General features: G+C 34.0%; 2 protein-coding genes across 3 annotated transcripts in view; one reads left to right on the forward strand and one right to left on the reverse strand.

The window, feature by feature from the left end:
* Window positions 1-60: 60 nt before the first annotated feature.
* On the reverse strand, window positions 61-10,539 carry LOC106063223 (sialate O-acetylesterase-like). Its single transcript, XM_056032553.1, has 10 exons — window positions 10,286-10,539; window positions 9,380-9,555; window positions 7,957-8,184; window positions 7,189-7,327; window positions 6,076-6,271; window positions 5,358-5,476; window positions 4,559-4,695; window positions 3,916-4,073; window positions 3,072-3,258; window positions 61-2,534 (listed from the first exon to the last, which is right to left on the reverse strand). The coding sequence occupies exons 1-10, from the start codon at window positions 10,401-10,403 to the stop codon at window positions 2,277-2,279; spliced, it is 1,716 nt and encodes a 571-aa protein (XP_055888528.1). The 5' UTR covers window positions 10,404-10,539; the 3' UTR covers window positions 61-2,276.
* Window positions 10,540-10,558: 19 nt separating this feature from the next.
* LOC106052275 (serine-protein kinase ATM-like) overlaps window positions 10,559-23,138 on the forward strand; it is a 63,162-nt gene continuing 50,582 nt past the window's right edge. For both annotated transcript variants that reach the window (XM_056032552.1, XM_056032551.1), the window contains exons 1-13: window positions 10,559-10,646; window positions 12,651-12,761; window positions 14,048-14,164; window positions 14,945-15,089; window positions 16,012-16,179; window positions 16,635-16,794; window positions 17,308-17,467; window positions 18,398-18,502; window positions 19,950-20,017; window positions 20,817-20,877; window positions 20,994-21,157; window positions 21,283-21,390; window positions 22,040-22,162. In XM_056032552.1, the coding sequence (XP_055888527.1) occupies window positions 12,702-12,761; window positions 14,048-14,164; window positions 14,945-15,089; window positions 16,012-16,179; window positions 16,635-16,794; window positions 17,308-17,467; window positions 18,398-18,502; window positions 19,950-20,017; window positions 20,817-20,877; window positions 20,994-21,157; window positions 21,283-21,390; window positions 22,040-22,162 (1,439 nt within the window). In that variant the 5' untranslated portion in view covers window positions 10,559-10,646; window positions 12,651-12,701. The remainder of the gene's footprint in view (window positions 10,647-12,650; window positions 12,762-14,047; window positions 14,165-14,944; window positions 15,090-16,011; window positions 16,180-16,634; window positions 16,795-17,307; window positions 17,468-18,397; window positions 18,503-19,949; window positions 20,018-20,816; window positions 20,878-20,993; window positions 21,158-21,282; window positions 21,391-22,039; window positions 22,163-23,138) is intronic.

The following is a 23,138-nucleotide window of genomic DNA, read 5'->3' on the forward strand; positions in this document are numbered from 1 at the left end:
ATAAAATGTACATACACAAACACAAATAGTTGGAATGTCAGTACAACTGTCTTTATACAAATATCTCATTAAAAAAAAGTAATTCAAGAAAGGTAAACAAGAAATATGCTACTGAGAATAAAAGAGAGTTGTTATATATATATACATATATATATATACATATATATATATATATATATTACAGAGAAATATAATAATGTAAATTAATAAACACAATAGTGAATAGAGATATGGCTTCATATTTTTTGGAGTTTAATAATTCACAACCAGATAAGTGCCAGTAATTTAAAAACGGAAATATCAAAACATAATATCACACAGAGTTATTTTTTTGTTCATTCTTTGAGCATTTATATATGGTAATACTTCCAAAATGTCACCACCACACTCAGTTTTACTGTAATGGTAGATTCAATCATCGGCAAACAACTACAGCCTCATATAACAACTAAATTTAAATTTAAAAAAACCCCAAAAAAACATGTGAACAAACTCCTTTTTTTTTCATTCACAACTTAAGGCTTGATATCTTTTTAAAAAAAAATTTGTCCGAAATTTCAACTAAAAATATTGATTATGTTAAAATAAGTTACACTGTTCAAAGTCTATTTTCATATTTGTTTTGTTGTTAGATTCCCAAAATAAATTTAACTTTTTTAAAATAAAATGAAAGCTCTGTGATATTACTATCTTCTTTTATAATGAATAAAAATGTTAAGTCAAAAGTGTAAAAATTATGTTTTAGATATTTGTCGAGACAATAATAAACTTTTTATGAGTATGAAATCTGAATTTCATTTCAATAACAATTTGAACGTTCTTTTATGCATTTAAAATTTATTTGCAAATCAATAAAAAAAAGAAAATATGTGGAGGAAATATCTGTAGAAGAATGAGATTATTATGAAGCAGAATAACTCAGCAAAAAACCATGACTAGTATTTTCTACTCTTTCAATGACTCATATCAAATGAAAAGTAACCTAACAATGTAAAGCTTATTGGGTTAAAACTTACTGACATAAACATTTATAATTGAGAAGGAATGCATAATTCATCAGTAATTTCCAGGATATAAAATTCCTTAAAAACAATTATTAATTTCACAGGAATGCATAATTCAGCAGTAATTTGCATTGAAGAAAATGCAGAGCAGGTATAAGATCTAACTTCAAAAGTGGAGGCTGCAGCTAGAGCAGCTGGCATGGAAATTAGTGCTAAAAAAAGCAAGTACTTTGTTGCATATAGCTATATAACCAAACATTAGAAAAAGTGACTTGTTTAACAACAATAACATCCCATTTGAGTTTGGCATCCACTAATGTAACATCAGCTTCCAGATAAAATTAAAACTGTATTCTTCACTAGTGGTCTCTATACTCTTATATGGTTGTGAAAGATGGACACTGATTTCAAGCTTTAGAGAGTAAATGCTACAGAAAATTGCTGGGTATCAGATGTCAGGAGAAAAGAATGAATTTCTACTGTTATAATTCAACACTCTGGCAGGCAAAAACTTCTCAATACTGTGAAGAGATGAAATCTGAGCTGGTCGTGTTGTAAGGCGAGACTCACTTTTAAATGTCATCCTACAAGGTACAGTGAAAGGAGCACTAGGAAAGAGTCAACTAAAGAAAAGCTGGCTGTAAAACAGGAAAGGTCTCACTCTTGATATGCTGCTAAGAATTGTGACGGGCTTTGGTTTAAAAAATCATCACAACATCCCTAGAATGAAAATCAAGATACAGATGAGATGAGAATTTATAGGATAGATAATTACTTAAATTTATGAATGCATAAGTCATCTGTAATTTATAAGACATGATGAAATTCCTTAAAAGCACTTATTAATTATGTGGGGATACATAGTTCATCATTTATAAGTTTTAAAATTCCTTAACTCTTATCTCTCCATATTTATTTTCCGCACTCAGAAGGAATGATTAATTTTTCCCATTTGTATTTCACTAGCCTGTTAGGGTTAAACCTAAATCACGTTTTTCTTTTAATCAGACAATGTTATAATTGGTAAAGATAAATGCATGCCCTTTTTATGTAACACAAAAAAAAAGTTTATGAATCCAAAAATTAAGTTAATTTAATGGGGTCAAATCAACCATGGTATTGTCAATCAGGAGAGAAAGAGTTAAAGAAATTCTCACAAATCATAGGCTAATCTAAACAGGTCTACTTTACAATGGTCGACATTTCTTATAAACTTATGTCACACAATTAGGTGAATTGGAGGCTATCTCACAATTAACCTTTGCAATAGTTCTATATGTAAGTTGGTCCACCAAAAGTAAAATATGTCTCATTCCCATGATGTCTTGGAGTAAATGTAAAAGTTGGAGCAGGCAAACCACTGGCACTGTCGTAGATGGCACATTTCTTATAGGCACAAGGCGACTCTCTCCAAGCGTAGCGAAGACCGTTAAACTTTTCTCCATCACTGCACACTCCTAAGTACAGAATTACACTAACATCATTGTAGTCTATGATCTGAGTTGGCACCCATCTGGTTCCACACAAAATCTAGGAAAGGAAAAAGTAATTTGCTATCAAGTTATACATTAACACAGCCTGTAACTGTTGCAGTATATATGCCGATACACTAATGACTTTAGGGGCATGGTGGCAGATTAGTAAAATGCTTAGCTTCAAAACTGAGGAGTATGGCGTTTAGAACCCTGGGAACGCTATGATTTTTAATTTATAGATTTTTAGGTACACCTTCACATCATATTCTGATGTACTGTTGGAGTTAATTACTGAATGTGATGAAAGTTATGGGTACCAGAAAGAGGCTGTAAACACTGCCAGGAACCTATTTCTGTGTAGACAGCTTGCCACTCTATGAGCCAAAAGGTGTATTTCAGTCTATGTGACCAGGGATATTCTTCTCTAACAAACTAAACAAGAAACAGTATGACTGATTTAATCACATGACCAGGCAGCCATCAAACTGTCATAGCTTGAAAGCTGACTTTACTTCTATAAGACTCGAGAATGATTGCATTTAGCTGAAAACCAACTGAAAAATAAAACAATTTATAAATATGTGCAGCTTACGTCAAAGCCATCCCAGCTCCTTACGTCCAAGCTCCATCTATCACCATAACTAACATTGAGCCCAAGAGGTACAATAAAACCTGAAGCAGGCAATGGACCTTGAAATTCCAGTTGCTGACCGTAGGCCACTGCAAGGCCACCAAGAACCAGCCTGGCAGCAACATCTCTCTTCTTTCTAGGATGACCACTATAAAAAATATATATACACACACAAATATAAATATATAAATTAATTAATTAAAAAGAAATAATTATAAGACCAATTTACTAAGACCATTTAGTGCAGTGGGCGGCAAATTGAAATCTGTCTCCAGCAATGTCTTCAGCCTTTTTCCCAGCTGTTGTCCACTGCCCGGAGAACACCATGAAGATGGTAGAAGGATCTCTCTGCCTGAGTTTACTGTGTATCAATACATGTTAATTATCTTTGAGACATGTAATCCTATTTGTCAGAGGACATGTCCCACAAAACCACATGGGATGATCGGTCACAACCTCATTAATGTAGTTGAGTGCCCATTTGGCATAAGATTTCTTTGTTTATGACCAGATCTCTCCAAGTGACTCGCTAAATTTATCTTGCCACTTCTGCTGAGCCCACATTTATATTTATTTGAAACAAATTATTACAGTGCTTAGAGCATTTATGAAAAATGGTGACCAAGTGTTAAGCCAGAGATGTCAGGTTTTGATTTTAATGATAATATTATAGAGTCAAGCATTTTGGATCTCCCTTCAAGACAAGCTTGTTTTATTGTTAGTCACAGAAATGAAATATTTCAATTTTTAAAAGATATTGTACACAATGCAGACACTAAAAAAAATATTTTAAAAAAAAACCTACGCTCCATAAGGTGATGTAAAATCTGCCAGATCCATAGCCACTGACATAAACACATTGGGTAATACATCGTTAGGAACATAGCCTGTGTCTGCCGTTTGGTGCCAACGAATGTCGCAGTATCCAACGTTTATAGATTGGTCTGGCCGATATGGAGCCAACTGAAATGTATAAAATAGGCCACTTTGTAATGTTAATTGATAGCATTTAAAAAAACGTTTTCAGTTATATAAACACGGCTACCATCTCTTGAAGAACCATTTCATCAAAGATGTCTTTTCAAAGACAATATAGCCAACTAAACCACAGTTACATCAGATTTGGATGAAATGACTCTTCATCAAGGCTAGAATAGAAAGATGTCAAAGCTCCATGATTCCATTTTTAACCTGGGTGTTGAAAGTTTTTGTCATCACCAAGACGTGCATAGAATCCTATTTCATCTAGCGCTGGTTGTGTGTGTTTTGTGTGTGAATGTTGTTCGTGTTTGCTTCTATACTGTTATTGTTATATTGGTTATGCTGAGATGGACAATTGTAGTCAAACTGAATTTTCATTTGTTTGGACCAATAAATTATCTTATCTTTTTTATTTAATTCTGTTTTCATGTACATATTATATAATTATTTACATATTTAGCTGTTACCTGGACAAATCCAAAGGGAAAATCAGCTTTAGTTTGTCCATTTGAAGCTGCGTTAAATTTAAGCCTCCAGTCTTTGATCATAGCTGGGAACGTGCAGTTGTATTTGTTCATGCGAGACCCACTAGCGTCTGATTCTCCTTAAGGTAAAAAATTAAAAAATTATTATAGTTGCATCTATTTGTGAAATAACATCAATATTCAATTATGCCAAGTACTTCTCAGAATTAATTAGGTTTATGAGACAGACAGATGTTGCTTAACATACTATCCATGTGTATTATGTTTTGTTTTTTCTTAATTTTTTTTTTAAAAAGGAATGTTACAATGGTTTAGGGTGATGGATGCTTTTTGGTATTTTCAGAAGTTGAATCTGATAACCCAATATTTAAAAAAAATTATTTAAATTTTCCAAGTTGAAAACATAAAAGATCCTACACTGCATTTTGGGTAATACGGAATATAATTCAAATAATATATTCACAGCAGTAGACTTTCACACGAAACTTGAGACTTATAGAATCAATTAACTGTTTAGCACCCGAAACAAGCTTGTCTCATCTATTTATAATTTCTCCTGAGCTCAGAAATCAAAAGGTCAGGTACCAAAAATGAATTATCTCCCCTACATTAATTGCTCTTCATTGTAAAAATTAATCTTACCAGATGCCAATAAAAAAAATATCTTGTTTACATGTCTAGGCAACTTCAGTGCATACACCACATGACAAAGAAAGAACTTGTTTTGAGTTAAACAGTCTAAAGTCTGCATGTTTGTTTCAAGTAAAAAAAAAACAACTACCTTGATACCAGATGACACCATATATGGTCATATTAAGCAGAGGGTGAATCATGGCATTCCACATGGCTGAATTATCATTTGGATTTTCAAATCCTTCATTGGGCAGTTCATCAAAGCTTCTAGAGGATAAAAATAATGTACATTAAAGCTATTTCATATAATTAATGCTCTTTTAAAAAAAAATGAATGTATGTCTTATACATATCAAAGTATTTAAAGTAGAAGTTAAATAAAGACCAGGAGAGGGTTAGCGATCTGGTGAAACTATGGTGTCTGTCCACCACCCAGCATGTGAGGTCTAGTTGCGGCTGCATGGCGCTCAAGTCATCAAATTGGATTACCAGGACCATCAGGCGTCACCTAGCAAATGTCATGGAAAGTTTGGAGCACTGTGAGATATGTAGAGCACTGTGAGATATGTAGAGCACACTGGTCATCCACTGCACCCCATACCAGCTCAAGTTGTCTGGACTCTGTTCTGCCACTGGATCCAGCTGGCATGAGAGTGAGGCTGATGCAGTGCCAATCGCCCTTAATTTATTAAATTTCATTGCGCAAGCCACATTCTCTCTCTCTCTCTCAATCTTTCTCTATTTATATGTATCTCAATATCTATATGTAAATAAAAATTTTAATTGTATAAATTCATCAATTTTCTAGGACTGTTCGTGTTATTCCTTCCTAGCTCAAACATCAATTGAAAAGAAAGTGTTCTAACCTGTTGGAAACTGGATGTTTCTCCTTTTCATTTCCGCAGGCAACTAAAGCCTCCGGAGACGACCAAGCCTCAGCAGGTGTTCCAGTGTAATCAGTATCCACCAAACCAATGGGATATCCACGTGCCTTGTGAATTGCCTTTCCGAAGAGCCAACACACTGCAGAGAAATAGGTATCAGGTGGACCTCCAATAGAGCCTGTGGAGCATTCATAGTAAAAATAATTAGATATGTGTAATACAAAAAAATAACTTACTACTACTCATACATTTTTTTTTTATTTTTTTTTGCCGTGACTAAAACCAAAGACGAAAATTGAGATTGTGTATAATTATACTAATTGTGTAATAATGTTTTTTAAAAGTGTTAATGGATAATCAGCGTTATCTCCCTTTGAATAAAGTGGCAACATTAACCAAGACTATCTTAGTCTTGAGCAACTAAAGTTCTTCTTACAGAAATGAGATGAAAGCCTGGACATGAGCTAAGATTGGAACTATGTCACCAACACAGCAGTTTACTTCTCTCCTCACGGCTGAGGTGACCAAAGGAATAGCATTGTACCGGATATTGTTTAGGATCAGCTGTGTTGCTTGATCTGCAACCTGCCTAAAAGTCACTGGCTCCTGATTTTTTCTCAGGATTGACTCCTGAAGCCTTTCCTAGGTATGGGTATACCCACAAGGCAGCAAAGGTTTGGATTCAGAGTTTTTTTTCCTAGATAGTCATCCATGGCTAACAAGCACCTCCTAAAAAGTAAAGTAACTATTTCAGACAATGCCATCTTTATATGGCATTTGATGTAAAGGTCATCTGTTTTTATGGTCGATGGTTAATGAGGGTGTCATGAGGCCAACATAACAATCAACTGCTTTACTTTCCCCCAACTAATGTCAGGTAGCCATTAGAGTTGTTGAAACTCAGTTCTGCTGGACCTAATTTATAAGCCACATGTTAAGACCAGATGTTGAACTGGTTGTCAGAGACAGAGATTTCAGATGCAAGGCATTGGAAGCATTTATATAGGTAGTGGAGAGCTTATATCCATTATACCACTTCTGGCAATAACAACCTAACAGAACCAACCAGTCATTATAGTTACAAATAAGATTTACTTCTATTGGGAGCAGTCCAGTCCTGTTCAATTTTAATGAAGTCATACAAAGGTGTGGGAGATTCATTCAAGTTGACTGTCATGAGGCGAATGTTTGGATAGTTTATGGCATCCGCTAGTTCTTCCTCAGCGTCATCAATCTATCAAAAACATAAAATGGTAAGTGTTTCAATATGTAGCATTTTACTCTAAAAAAAATAGTAATTGACAACAGTTGGACAACACACCAGACTTAAATATACTAAGTACATTTTGGTAAACTAAAACTTGCAGGAGTGCCCATGTGGAACCTTCCGTTGCATAGGAATGGATAATAAAAGGTGAAACTGGCTCTCGGTGGGTTATCTCATGGTGTTGCGAGAGGATTAGGTTGATAAGATTATTGTCTCCAAGACCCTTGGTGAGGATCCAACAGGGACCTGCTAGACCAGTCCAGAAAGTCCCCCATGTATTCCACATGAGGGAGGAGATATTGGTGGATAGAAATCTCCCTATACAATGTTGATGGTTAATATGAAGGAATTTTTTAGGAGGACGTTGGTATCTGGAGACACAAAAGCTAAAGGGGCAAAACTTAAATTGTGTTACACAAAGCCAGAAGGGTATTGACCATAGAATCACCTTCTGAAATAGGGGTAAAGAGTCTCTCCTGACTATTGGGAGAAATCTTTCTCAGTTGCCATAGGGTGCAACAGCTCCAACCATTAAAAGACTTGACACCAGGTATTTGATAACACTTCATTTAAGCATTGCTCTGATAGGATCTTACCTGAATGACTGTAAACTGCATATTAGATTGACCAGAACAGATCCAAACATCACCAAAAATAACATCATTCAATGACAGGGAACCTTCTTCTGACACCACGCTTATAGCTACTGTTGTGTTCCCTGGAAATGGATCTAGGAGAAAATTCCAAACACCAAGTCCAGTAACAGGCCCTTGACGAACTGTAGTCTTATAGTAGTAGATTTTCATATCTGGTATAACAGTCACCTAGAGAGGTATACAACAGCAATGGTACAATGCTATATTCTCAATAATAAATTACTTTATCTAGCTAATGCAACAAATTGTAATTAAGCCTGTTGGTAAAAGATATTAAACACCCAACAAAAAAAAAACATAAATAAAATTGGGTAATGAGTCATTAAAACCATTGGCAAGAAGCTGTTTTCTGTTAGACACCACAGCTTTTCTATCTTACACCCAATAGTCATTGACCTACATAAAATTAATTAATGAGTCATTCATTAAACCATTGGCAAGAAGCTTGTTTCTCTTAGACACCATAGCTTTTCTATCTTACATCCAATAGTCATTGACCTACATAAAATTAATTTCTAGTAAAATCTTGTGATGGGAAGACAATATTTTAAAAAAATTGACAACCTGTGATTGAATGAGATTCTAGGCAAAGGCAAAGAGGAATGGAGAAAAACTGTCTTTCAACAAATCTTGCTTGGTGCCCTAACAGTTCAACAGACGAAGGGAGAGGCGAAAGTGATTACTAGTCTAACCCTAATGTTATTACATGTTGGCATGGTAAAAAATAGCATCACACAAACACAAACAACGGAGTAAAAGAATGTTGGATAAAGTTCAACAAATATATTCAGCCGAAATAACCATTGACAACAGCTTATACTTTTAATTGGCGTCCTAGTTTGTTTTTTTTCCCTGGAATTCTGTCTGATTTTTAGCCCCACATGTGTTTGCTTGTAGAGGGATGGTTAAGTGCTTGTCCTTCGAAACTAGGGTTCTGGGTTTGAATCTCGGTGAAGACTGGGATTTTGAATTTTTAGGACTCTAATTTGTACCTGACTTTAGTTGCGGAAAGTAAAGGCGATTGGTCGTTGTGCTGGCCTGCCACTTAATCCACCCAACTCTAATGGATACCTGACTTTAATTGGGGAAAGTAAAGGTGGTTGGTCATTGTGCTGGCCACATGACACCCTGCTCATTAACCATTGGCCAAAGAATCATCATCTTAACATCATTTGCCCCATAGATTGCAAGATCTGAAGGGAAACTTTACTTTACAAATGTTTCCTTGTGACATGATTTTCAACTAAATTAAACAACATACTTGAAATTCATATTGTAGAAATGTTTGGATACAAATGGTATATATATATTATTATGGGCCCTTAGAAAATTCAAATTAAATTATTACACAACTGCTAATCACCTTCATGTTAACTACTTGACCACGAAGAGCAGCAAAGCCATAAAGATTAGCCCTCTGTGGAGCTTGCTGGAGCACCATGTGACTCTGAAAATGCTTGGCAAAGGCAAACTGTGACACAGACTTGGTCTTGGGTGAGAGTTTACTGTTGTAGTTTCTAATCACATCTTGGGAGTCAACTGTTATGATGTAAATATGCATTAGTTTTAGCATTTTATAACACCTAGAAATCTGTTTAGATGCTTAAGTTAATTTTCAGTAAAGTAGTCAAGCCAGACAATTGTAGGCTTATGTATTAATCATTGGCAATAAAAAACTATTTTAGTTATTGATCTACATTGTATGATTATTTCTATAGGTGGTCATTTTTTAGGCCAGGCACTAAATTTAGAAATCCTTCAGGAGAGAAGCTACACCATTTACTTAAATTTAGGCAACATTACATATTACTTTACTTTCTTTCTACAACACAGCTGTACTTACTTATATTATATCCTGGTTCTATAATATATTAATATATATATATATATATATATATATATATATATATATATATATATATATATATATATATATATAATTATATACCATTTACATGATTTAGGGAAACATATATTAATATATATTACATTTATATTTTAATTTTATAACATTATATAGTCTACTTATATAGATCTATTTGTATTAGTAATATTCTAGATTACCATCTTGCCATCTAAAACTACTAAGTAACTAGATTAGATATTGATATTGATATAGATATCTAGATCTAGACCCAGTTTTTTATCATTTTACCAAAATTTTGCCAACACCTAACAACCTGTATTGCCAATTGCCGACTTTGCCTTTAGCCTTAAGACACTTAAGTTTATTAACTTTTTTTGAATAATTTGTGACTCTTAGTCTTACCTTTTAATTTTAAGTTTTGTTTTTCTGGTTCAACTGCCATTCTGTATGCAAGCATAGATCTAGATACACCATGATTAAAGCAAACTATCAAAAACCCTAAAGTTTGGAACCATTCCATCCTTTAGATCTAGATCTAGCAGAACTTACTACAATTTAGCTAGACAAGATGATAGATCTATGATTCTATCTAATTTTCTAAACTGGAGCGAAGTAAAAAGTCGAAAAAGGCTAAGGCATAAAAATTCGTCACATATATGTGCTATTAATAGAACACGACCTATATATTTCTACGATTGTGCAACTCTTCAGTATTTAAATATCAGTATGTTGTTTTGGTTTTGAGAACATGCGAAAATGTCTTGTAAGTCAACATTAACTTTAAGAGACTCTAGATGATATAATTAGACTAAACTTGATTAGATTCTAGATCTAGTCTAGTACAGTGATGCGGGCCAGATCTGGCACTTCCAAACATCGCCCCAAAAAACTGTAGAAAACCACATACATACTCATAGTACTCATACTAGATCTAGATCTAAAGTCATATAGATCTACATGATATACTGATATACTCATACACACACAAAAAAAAAAAGGTTGTAGACCCCAATGAAATGAATCAATGAATAATAATTTATTAAATAAAAAATAATTTTAATATCATATTAATTATTAAATATGATATTATCAATTTTGTCGTCATATGAATTTCATAATGAATTATAATTATTTATTTATTAAATATTATTATTATGATTGATCATTGAATGAATGATGACATGATCATGATGATGATCATAATCATAATGAAAATAAATGATAATATTGATAATCATAATTGAATTAATTGATAATCATCATAATGCATGTATTTTTTGTTAGGCCCCAGTTAGGCAGTTAGGGCTTAGATATATATTATTATTATTATATATTAAATAGTGACTTCTAAGACTCTTAGATTTATTTTAGTCTTAGATGATAGATCAATAGATCTAGTAAGTAACTAAGTAAGCCTTAGACGTAGGCTTTTATTTTAGTTTTAGTTTTATTTTGTAATCTTTTAGGTTTAAATTTTAAGGCTCTCACTCTCCTATTTCTAAACTTTCTTTCTTCCATGATTTGGATTTCAATAATTTCATTATTTACATGTACTTTACTTTAACTATTTCAGTATTCAAATTTATTTTGTCTTGTTCTTGTAAGAAAAAAGTTTATTAAATAGTACACCTTATTATAAAGTTTTAATATATATATCATGTAGACTATTCTATATGCGACATTAATCTTCTGTTATTTTTAATTCTTTGAAATGTCCCCTGCTTTCTTGACTTGATCTAACCTTATGCCTGTAAATGCCTTATTACATGATTGTTATGATGACATCATTTTGGATAATCTTTTGGTATCAATGCTAGTGGTGCTGTACCATTTATTTAATAGGTTGCATTAATGAAATGGGAGATCTGAAGAAAACAAAAAGTAGACTCTGAATGTAAAACTTTGAAGAAAAGTGGAAAAGTATTGTTGGATGATGATAAGCGGACTTGCAATAAGAGTTATCATAAAAGTTGTCAAATCATTTTTTTTCTTTTTGTTGATATGGCCAGCGACATGAGTGTTAGAAATTAAAATGGCCCACAGGCTAAGTTGGGCATCACTGCTCTAGTACTCTAGCAGATCTATTATTCTACAAATTTATTGTCGAATCTAGGTCTAAGCAAAGTTAACCCATAGGCCTATCTATATCTGTCTAGACTAAATGTGACTGTAGATCGGTAAAAGAGACTTCTTCTTCTTATATAATACAGACGTTACTTCAAAAAAGAAGATGATTACGTCCTACGCGTTCAATCATTGCCTTTCTTTCCCCATGTCACCCCTTCTCCTTCTCAAGTTGAAGTTGAAGTTCTCATGACAATAGACCAGTTTAGACTGATTAATCAATGATTAGTGATGTGATGATCAATCTGAGGTCTCATTCTAAAAAATTCTTAGATCTCATTCAATTTCTTGACTATGAATTCTTGAAATCTTTTTCTGTCAGAATCTAATTATATAGAGTCTAGATCTAGACCATTCTAGACTCTAGATCTATAAATTCAATTAGTATTAGAATATATAAGTCTACCCAGCTCTAAAGGTTACCTGACATTAGTTATTAGTTAAGGAAAATTAAAGGTGGTTACTCATATTGCTGGCCATATGACACCCTTGTAAATCGTAGGCCAAAGAAACAGATGACCTTTTTATCATCTGCCCTATAGATCACAAAGGGAACTTTTTCTTTTTTAAAAAAATCGAATTTGAAGCTAATCCTTATTAAATTCATTTTGATCTTGAGAGATATTTTGATTTATTTATTCAGGATGAACAAGAAGAAAAAGATTCTATGAAACTAATTTAGTGTCTGACCAGCATGGATGAATTAACTACATGCTTAAGGACTCTTGATTCTTCAAAGGCTACTGAACGAAAGGTAAATCTTTTCTAGCTGTAATTCCCACAAATTTGATTGCTGAATGTAATTTTTGTTTTGTATCTTAATATTATTCCAGTTTAGTGCTCATTGGGGCTTTGTAAATATAAACAGAAAAAAACTATAAATAAACAAGAATTTTAGCTGGGGTGCATCTTTTCAGGAATAGTCTAGAAATGCAAGTTTCAATGTCTTTCGGAAATGACCTCTAGACTTCAGGCTTAATCTATGTTTAGTCAAGTTTACAGAATAGATTAAGCTCTCATTAAAAAAAAATATTTATGCATAATGTATTATACATTAGATCTAGTAACTAGCAAGACTTTGAAAGTAGATAAGCTCTAAGTAAATTCTGCAGACATTTCATGTGCAGTTCGCAACGTTGAATGAATAGTTAGATTAGTTTTTATTTTAAATACATCTTTTTCTGTCCCCAATATCTAAATAGTAATAGTGTTTTATCATAACAGGATGACAGCATGTCAGAAATAGAGAATCGATTGATAATAGTACCGCCTCAGCTACAGCGCTGCAATCAAATGAAAATTTATTCCACCAGTCTTTTATGTTTTCTGAAATCCTTTTATCCTGTCTAGCTAAAACTTTTTTTAAATTTCGGGATCTTTGGGCGTCTCTGAGTCCACTCAGCTCTAATGGGTACCTGACATTAGTTGGGGAAAAGTAAAGGTGGTTGGTCGTTGTGCTGGCCACATGACACCCTTGTTAACCATAGACCACAGAATCAGATGACCTCTACATCATCTGCCCTATAGACCACTTTTTTAGCTAAAACTTAATGACTGATTTAAAAGTCAATTCCAGAATGTAGCTTGCATTGCTTGATAACTGCTGGCTCACCTAATTGACTCAAGAGCCTTTTTTTACATGAAAATGTAGTATTTAATTACATTCTACTTTATTTATAATAAAAAAATAAAATGGTTTTAAAGTACCTATAAGAACAATTTAGTTTACAAAATAAAAAGTTTACTTTACATAGTTCACTGATAGGCTGAGTAGTCGAATCTGAGGGTCCATAGTTTGTGGGCTGTTCCTTATTTGGCTAGATTTAATTCACCATTTTCTCACTTTAAAAAAATTGTTCCCTAGTGCTGCCTTTATAGATGTAATATAGATGTAATATGTATACATCTTTTCTTAATGTTCTATTTATAATTGTATACATACATTATTGTCGAATCTAGGTTATTTACTATTTAATTATTTACTTATTACAAAATTATTGGAGTGATTACAAAGTACTGTTGAATTTGTTATTTCATCAGAAAAATGTTCTGAAACTTGAGGAGCTGCTTCAAACAGACAAAGTCATTACTGCACTAGACGCAAGCTCTGACAGGCGTACTGAAGAAAGGAACATCACATGGGATACAGTTTTTAAGGTCCTGCTTTGTATGCATTAGTTTATGATTTACCCCCTATAGTAGTTCAAAGGAAGAAACATATTGTTGGTAAATTTGACTTGTGAATGGCTTATTGATGTAATAAACAGAATAGAAGGGATATAAATGTCTGTTTTCTTCATTAAAACCTATTTTATAACAGAAATAGTAAAACATTGCTCCTTCTACATTATAACGGTTTTAATTGGTTTCTGAATAGTCTTTTGTTACGAGTTAGCTACTTTTTACACTTCTATTAATAAGCTAGTCCTACTTTTTATTTATTCATTTTTCTAGCTCTAAGTTGAGTCTGGCTTATTTTCAGCTTATTTGCAATTTAAAAAAAAAATATTTATTCATAACCATGTATACTCTATTTTATAACATAGTTAATTAGTTATCTGTTTTCTAAACTTTTCTTCTGTGCTTCGTCTTCTTTACAAAAAAGTTCCCCTTTCAGACCTTGTGGTCATTTGTTTTTGTGGCCTATGATTTATGAAGGTGTCATGTGGCCTGCACAATGACCAACCGCCTTTACTTTTCCCCAACTAATGTCAGGTACCCAGAGGCGCAAAGATTCCGAAATTTAAAATCCCAGTCTTCGCTAGGATTCGAACCTGGGACCCCCCCCCCCCTTTCCAGTTCAGAAGCCAAGCGCTTTACCACTCAGCCACACGCCTCCTACTTTGTTAATGATTCACTTTTTTATTCTTTTTAACTGAATCTGAAACCAATTTTAAGCCTCGGTAGTTAAACTTATTCCTATGTTGTTACTTTCAGGCTGTGAACAGATATATTGAGGTTGAAGTAGCAGCTCTTCAGTCAGCGAAGGAAAGCGTATCTGCTATAACACTGAACAATAGAGACAAAAAGAAACAGGGTCTGGCAGCAGCTTTTAGATTGGTTATAAAAACTGCCAACTGTAGTAAGATCATTTATCCAACTACATTTTAAAAGAAATTTGATTGTTAAGACAACTTTTTTATATTTTGATACAGTTGTGAAAGTGTATATTATAGAATATACACCATTCACCTGTTGTTTGACCATTGGGGCACCATTCATGATCTGTTGATAGTTTCTTCATTTCTCTCTTTTGCTAGGGCTAGAATTTCTTTCACTGACAGGCCTGTCCATTCCTTCCCATCACATCTTTTGTCTGCATCTCCTGTTCCTTGTACTGTGCCCTGCAGATAGATTTATGCTAGCCCTGAAATACTTAATCATTTACTAAATAAGCTAAGCAGAGTTGGAAAACATTTTAATGTAATTTTCAATCTAATTTATGGTTACTGTTTGAATTTTTGTTCTTCTTGGTCTTGAGCTGAATGTTTGTTGAATGTGAACACTTGGGAAGCCACAATGGACCAACAGATTCAAGAGAAAAAAAGAGAATAAGGAATGTTTTGTGGATAAAAAAAATATTCACATTCAACAAACATTCAGCTCAATAAGGCCAGAGATGTAGAACTCTTATGTATTGTTAGTTTCCTTAGTGAGGATACAGTGACTGAAACTGCCTGTGATGCTTAATATTGTTCTCACTGTGTGGATACATTCACTGAAACTGTCTGTGTTGCTTAATATAAAAATATTGTTCTCACTGTGTGGATACATTCACTGAAACTGTCTGTGTTGCTTAATATAAAAATATTGTTCTCACTGTGTGGATACAGTTACAAAGACTTGTCTATTTTTGCATATATATTGTCTCACTACATTTAAAACCCATGCTTTTTTTTTTTAAGGCAATTATATTTTGTGTTGTCTGCAACATGAAAAGAACAATTTCTTACGAACAGGTTAAATTTGTTGGTGTCATAATATCCATCTACATTTTTGTGTAGGAGATGCAGTTAGGCTACGCTTGGATCTCATCATTGACAGAGTGTTAAGCATCTTAAAAGATAGGTACATCTTAGTAGCTGTTGGGACAGACTTCAGCAATGTCCTACTCAAATTAGTTCTGCAGGTGCGGCAATACTGGTTGGAACTTCAACCCGGACAATGGAAGCGTAAGTTGTTTTTTTTTCAGTTTGAAACATTTATTTTTCACTTTCTTTGGTTATTACATTAAAATCACTTTTTAAAGGTTACTTTTGTAGCTTGCCGCCCAATGTGCCAAAATTGCGCGGGAGGATCTAGGTCTGGGTCTAAGTACGCTTATTTTTATTTCATTTTGATATATTTGGGTAAAAAAGAATTTCGTAATAATTTCATTTAACGCTGTTAACAAACATAACATAGCCCCAAGATACTTTGAGGGCATGCTCTAGTTTATGATATAGAAAAATCTGACATTGGGATAGATCAGGATATGGGTAAACTTTCCTATTATATTATTTTAAATAGCTTTGTATTTGCCATTCTACAAAAGACTTTGTTGTTGTTTTTCCCCCATGGTATTAATTCATCTCTGAATTTGAGCTTAACATTATTTCACTTCTGATTCTTGTGTTTTGTTTTTCAGAGTTACTGTTCCTGTATTTAAAGATCTATTTTGAGCAACTGTTGGATCCAGTCATTGTGTCCCGTATTCTTCAGGAATTGATTAATGGCAGCATTCTTCAAGGGAGACTATATCCTAGAAAGTTGTTCTCATTTTTCAACAAAGTTTTTGAAAGTATAAGGTAATGTATGCTCATTAGGGGCTTATTGTTCAACATTGTACGGTGCACAAATGCTAATTAAATGATAAATGAACTTGGCTTTTTTTAGCCTTTAGTCATTAGGCTTTGTGAATTCGGAATAGCAAATTTCATAAAAATAGTCAAATCCGGTTAATCAAACCACATAATTATGTCATCATTTTGTTGATTAAAACTGAATGGTGCAATTAACTTAGTACGTTACTTCAACACAGCTAGTTTTGGTATTTCAGTATTAGTTGTTAATAAGCAGCTGGTTCAGTTAACCAGTCTTTTAATTATCTGGATTTGACTTATTTACATTTTTAAGTTTTTCTAAAAAAAAATTTTCATGGTTTGCCTTGCTTTGAATAAAATAATGTCATCAAGGAATGATGTGAATTTGTGGACCTGTGTTTTACAATGAATGCCTGTTTTTCTATGAGACTGCCATTAAACTTATTAAACTATTTTATATATTCTTGTTCTGTGGCTGATTATTAATTTCTCTTGCAGGGAGCTGAACTCATCTGTTATTGAAAGCATGTTGATATCACTCAACTTGTTCTGCCTCCATGTTGCTCCAAGCTGCCGTGTTCAGCTGTGTCACTTCGGTGAATCTTTGAGAAACAGTTTCATCTACCTGTGGAGTCATTCTAACCATGAAAAAATTAGAGTAAGTAAAACTTGATACAGTTTGCAAACAGATCTTAAAGAGAGTTAGTTACTCTTTTATCTTACAAATTATGGACCTTCTTTTTAGCAGAAGATAATTACATCCTATGTGTTTCCAAGTCTCAAACTTGTTCTAACAGTACATGTTAATTAGAAATTTAAACTCTGCAAAGTCATTGGTTTCCTTGGCTAATTTAGAAGCTTTTCCCTTCTCTAATGGCCCTTGGGAAGAAGGAGCACCTGTGCTAATTGTTCCTAGCATATGGAATAAAATGTGCCTTTATATGCCTATCTGAGTATTTTATTGTGCTGTGTTTTTGTGTTTAGTGTTATTGCTACTTAACTTTTTTTGTCTTCAATTCTGAAGTTTTTCTAAATTTAGTGATTATAAAAAAAAAGTAAAGTTCCCCTTTCAGACCTTGTGATCTATAGGGCAGATGATGTTGAGGTCATCCAATTCTTTGGCCAACGGTTTACAAGCAGGATGTCATGTGGCCAGCACAAAATCCAACTGCCCTTACTTTCCCCAACTAAGGCACCCATTAGAGTTGGGTGGACTCAGGGGCTCCCTAAAAATCAAGAAATTCAAAGTCCCAGTCTTCAGATTCTAACCCAGGACCCCAGGTTCGGAAGCCAAGGGCTTAACCACTCAGCCATCGCGCCCTTCCAGTGATTATGCAAACTTCTGTTATTCTAATCAACTTTGAGTATTCATTTGTAATAAATATCACTGATCTATTTTGCTTCTGTTCTAGTTTCTCTAACATTTATCCAGCTTGCAATGTAAACCTATTTTGTGTGTGTGTCTGCCAGAACATAATATTATTTTTACTTTTTGACTCAGCCTTTGAATTTAAAACCAATGTTCTGATATTTACCTTGACATAGATAGCAGTTGATGGACTTAGCTAATTGTACTGTCTCTTTCTAGGAGGAACTCATTTCATTTCTGCACCTTTTGTTGCGAGCTCATCATCCTTGTGGAGTCAGTGATCAAACAGATGGGGCCTACGCTTATAACTGGGATCACTGGAAGGTCTGTTTAATTATCTGTAGATCATTATGGTTTGAGACAGCTGAGGTGGTCAATTGTAGTCTGAATTTCCATTTGATTGGGCCAATATAAATTATCTTATCTATCTTATCTTATCTTTTAATGTTCAAAAAGCACACTTGGTGTTTAAGAACAGTGAGATGTGTGGCTGAATGGTGGAAACTACTTAGCTACCTATTGACAGGAGGGGCGTCACAAATTAAAATTTTGACTTAATCTGAGTTTTGTTTGCTGAGCACCAAAGTGCAGCACAGCAATCTTCACCCAGATAACCCCTGCCCCTTCTAGTCAACAAAAAAAAAGAGATTTGACCAAAGTGGCTGAGCATATGAAAGATGTGCTATGCAAAAATAATAATAATAAATATTCAGTACCTATCAATTTTAATTGTAAACTTAATAATCACTTGAACATGTTCCTGTCAGTTAATGACCATTATTGTATATTGGTAGAAAAATATTCTTTTAGACTATTAGCAGCTATGGAATTATATATATTTCATTTTTTTGGTTGTTGTTTAGATATAATATTCTTAAGATGAGCTGCAGTAATACAAGTGGAAAGTTCAGATTCATTGGACATTATGAACTTCCAGGTTCCTTTTGTTCATATAGTGGGTTTTCTTTGGCTCATCTCTTTTGACCCACACATAAATCAGCTCTGCAAGACTCTCTATCTGCATCTGGGGAGATTAGGCCAGAGTCTACCTTATTTGATTAGTAAATCAACACAAATCTTGATGTTGCATTCATACTCTACTGCCTTAATTACTGCAATGCCGTGCTTGTGGGTGTACTTGACGACAATGTCGCTAGGATGCAGTGAACTCTGAACAGCACTGCACCCATAACAAAACCCAATTCCTCTACTGCACTCCTGCATACTCTCTATTGTCTCCCTGTAAGTGGAAGAATAGATCTCATTGTGGCCTTACTTTGTTATCAGTGCATCTACACTAAATTACCACCTTTGTACTCTGACCTACTCCATATATCTCCTACAGAGCCCTGCGCTCCATTTTTATCCCTTAAAAGTCATCATGTATGTGTCCAAAGGTTTGGACTCACTCCCCATTGAGTTCATACTATGACAAGCTTCACTTCATTCAAGAGAAACATTCAGACCTAGCTGTTCTAAACTTATTTAGTTTGTCATCTTAACTCTTGTGTTGAGGTTTGTTATGTTCTCTCGTATCGACCTTGAGACTACATCATGTTTGTTAACAGCACTATCTGACTTGCTGATCTCCGTCTCGACAGGTCTGGGAAACCCAAAATTCTCGTATGGCGACATTTATGCACTACGCAAGACAGCAGGGTTTCTGTCCAGGGCTTTTGCAAGAGAGGATTTGAGCCTCTCAAGCCCTCACCCTAATGGAGTTTGATGATGATGATTACAATTATTGTTTTTATTATCTTTTTTTTTTAAGGCATTTATTGACTCCCTGTATGAGCTGATTCACACAGACATTGAAGAAAAGTCTAAATTCACAACTGGGTATGTGCTTTTTTTTTTTTTTTTAATTTGGAATTGAGATCAAAACTTCTACAAAAATTATTCAAAATTAAGGAAGAGTGAGTTTTCTGGCATACAATATTTTATGTAAAGACTTGCTCGCTAAATTAATGGTAAACAGAATAACAGACTTTGCAAACATACATATAAATGCTGGACCTAAAATCAAGTGGTCTTTAGAGAAAATAAAAAAAAAAAATGTCTAATTTAAAAACTAAATTTTTACCTATTTGAAATAGAACGTTTTTAATTTTAAAAATGAAACAACAAATGTGGTTTTGTGTAAACAAGACAGTATTTCTACTCAAACTTCTTGCACAGTGCAGGACAGGCCGCTAGGGTTCATAATTTGCATGGTTCAGGCCAGTTTGGTCTCAATGTTCCCCCAACTGCAAGGAGGAAGACTAAACCATGTCTCATATTCTTTTAAACCTCGTCAGACTTATTAATCTCCATCTTGACAGGTCTGGTAAACCACAAGTTCTTAACCTGTGTGGTGACATACATGCATTATGCTCTTGCAAGAGAGGACTTGAGCCTCTCAACCAAATGGAGTTTGATGATGATTCAAACTCCTTGCATCAACAAAGAATGATTTTGGTTTTGCAATAAGTAATTATAATTACCAACTAATGAATATTAGTCATGTTGAAAATTTTCAAAAATTTTAATTGAGTTCAAACATTTAGGACTTACATCTTCTTTTTTGAAGAAATGTCTGTATTCTGTAAAATAATAAGATAAGATTCGTAAAGTTTAAAACCATGTTTGCTTTCCATAGAAACAAAATAAATGCATTGAAGTCAAACTATGTGTCATTTGTTGCTGATTTATTTAAACAGGTAAGCAGTCTACTGTTGTTTTCTTTCTTGTTCACACAATTAAGTTGTCTACCATTGGTTTCTACACAAAAAAACAACAACAGCGCTTTGATGTTTTATTGGTCAATGTTTATTAGGTACCTCTGCACAAAGCAGTTTTATGTGACACACTGAACCAGTCACTGTCAAGTTATACCAGTGACACAGCTACACAAGCAAAGAGGCAACGTCTGAGCACAGAGAACAAATCCTTGCTCCAGGCCTTGAAAGATACAGCCAACACAGTCCATGTAGTTCCTTGGTAATGTGGATTTTTTTTTTCTTATAGCTTCATGAGTTCTTGACTGTTGCAGTATATTATTGCATTAGTCTGATGTTTAGTCTCAGTTAAACCAACTCTATTACTGTTGTATATTTGGTCAACAGGCTGCAGATTTTGAATTGTCTCTTGTTGGAGTATCCTGAGTATTTTGGCTCAGAAGGACTTTCAGCAGTGCTGCATTTAATGGCTAGTCTATTAGCTGAATGTAAAAGGTACAAAGTCATACCCTTACTGTTTTTAAGCATTAATGTAGCTTTTGTTGGAAGTCATCTGCTTGGATACTTTTATATGGTTCACACACTACCAGCGTATAGCTTTTTTTTTAGGACCATAAGAAGTAATTAAGAGAATATTCTGAGCCACATGTTCAGGCCCTTTTCACTTTTCACTAGGAAGTGGACAAAAATTCTCGTTCCCCTGCACATTTTTACTTTCTCTTTTTTAAAAAGAATTTATCTAAATCTTTTCTGCTTTGGTATTTGTGTGACTAGTGCAGCAATGATACATAAACCTGAATACAATATCACATATCTGTGTGTCAAGTATCACAACTTGACTACCTAAGAAAGGGGCTTGAGGTTCGACACCCGACTTGACCAGAGTTGTGTTTACTGAGTGCCTCAAGGCTGCACGGAAAACCTTCTCCCAGATACCTCCTCCCCCCCCACTGGTCCACGAATGAGATTGGACCATAGCGCTCTGAGAATGCTATAAGCATGCAAGCAGCGCTACATAAAAGCTATAAGAAACCTTTTTTTTTTTTTACTCAGTTTGGTTCTTTGTTTAATTAACTGTTAAATGTAAAATGTCTTTTGCGTTTTGGAAACATATTTAGAGAAACACTCTTTTCTTGAAATTCAGAGGACAACTGTTCCACTATTTGTTTGATGTGCTGACTGCGCTGGTGAAAGCCTTTCCACGCAAGGAAGAAGTGAGTGCAGAGGATGCTGCTGCCATGACAACCATTTGGTCTTATTGTCTCAGGTTAGTTTTCAAATCTATGCGATTGAAACAAGACTTGTTTTTTGTTGAACATGTTCAGAATTGTACATTATCAGCTATTGCATCCCAGTAAGAATACTCTGAACCCATGACCATTGGGATGATATTCCAGAGCGCATACCACTTGTCCAGGCAGCCATCATGAAGTGCTGGTGGGGGGCCGGGGGGGGGGGGTTGTCCACATGTGGCTTTCTAGGTTTATTTATGAGAGTAAGGCTGAGTTTTGAGAATCTTTGATATCGATATAATGATATCTTTATTATCTAGAAGGAAATATGTTTTGGAAAGTTCATTATACATAATGAAATATTACAACAGTGCCGATGAAATGTGCATTTATGCCACAGTTTAATTCAAACATTACATGTGAAGCTTACATCACAAATTCAGATTTTATTCAATACTCTAGTAGATTTCAAGGGAACAAGACCATTCTTGTGAATTGTCTGTTTTTTTGGGATTTGGACTAACATCATCTGATAACAGTTATAACCATATTTATTCTATTTGCATTGGAAATTAAATTTAAAATGGTGCACTTGAAACATCAAAGACAAATATTATCATTCACCCTTACATCTTGAAAGAAATTTAATGAACTATCTTATAAATTACAGACATTCCTTCAAAGTAAAACATATGTTTGTCCTATACATATCCCTGTGTAAATCTAGCCATGCAGGTTAATTAGGATATACTATATAAGATCATTTAAAGCTAATTTGAGTTCTAATTTATTTTGTTATATATTCTTACCTTGTAAAAAACAATTCAGTAGAGAATCTTATCTTATCTTATCTTATATAATACAGACGTTACTTCAAAAAAGAAGATGATTACGTCCTACGCGTCATGCATTTAGTCATGCATATTAACCAATGACTTAAATTCTGCCAAGTCACTGGTTTTCCTGGCTAGCTCAGGCAACCCATTCCATGCTCTAATAGCACTAGGGAAG

The sequence above is a fragment of the Biomphalaria glabrata genome, chromosome 6 (assembly GCF_947242115.1).
Source record: "Biomphalaria glabrata chromosome 6, xgBioGlab47.1, whole genome shotgun sequence".
NCBI classification, from domain to species: domain Eukaryota; kingdom Metazoa; phylum Mollusca; class Gastropoda; family Planorbidae; genus Biomphalaria; species Biomphalaria glabrata.

Excerpts from the sequence above, each read along its gene's own strand:
- LOC106063223 (XM_056032553.1), bottom strand. The coding sequence starts at position 10,403 with ATGGAATGGTTCCAAACTTTAGGGTTTTTGATAGTTTGCTTTAATCAT. Across the intron at positions 6,272-7,188 it reads CTGGACTGCTCCCAATAGAA|GCTCTATTGGAGGTCCACCT; the intron begins GTAAATCTTATT and ends AATGCTCCACAG. Across the intron at positions 2,535-3,071 it reads GGAGCTGGGATGGCTTTGAC|ATTTTGTGTGGAACCAGATG; the intron begins GTAAGCTGCACA and ends TTCCTTTCCTAG.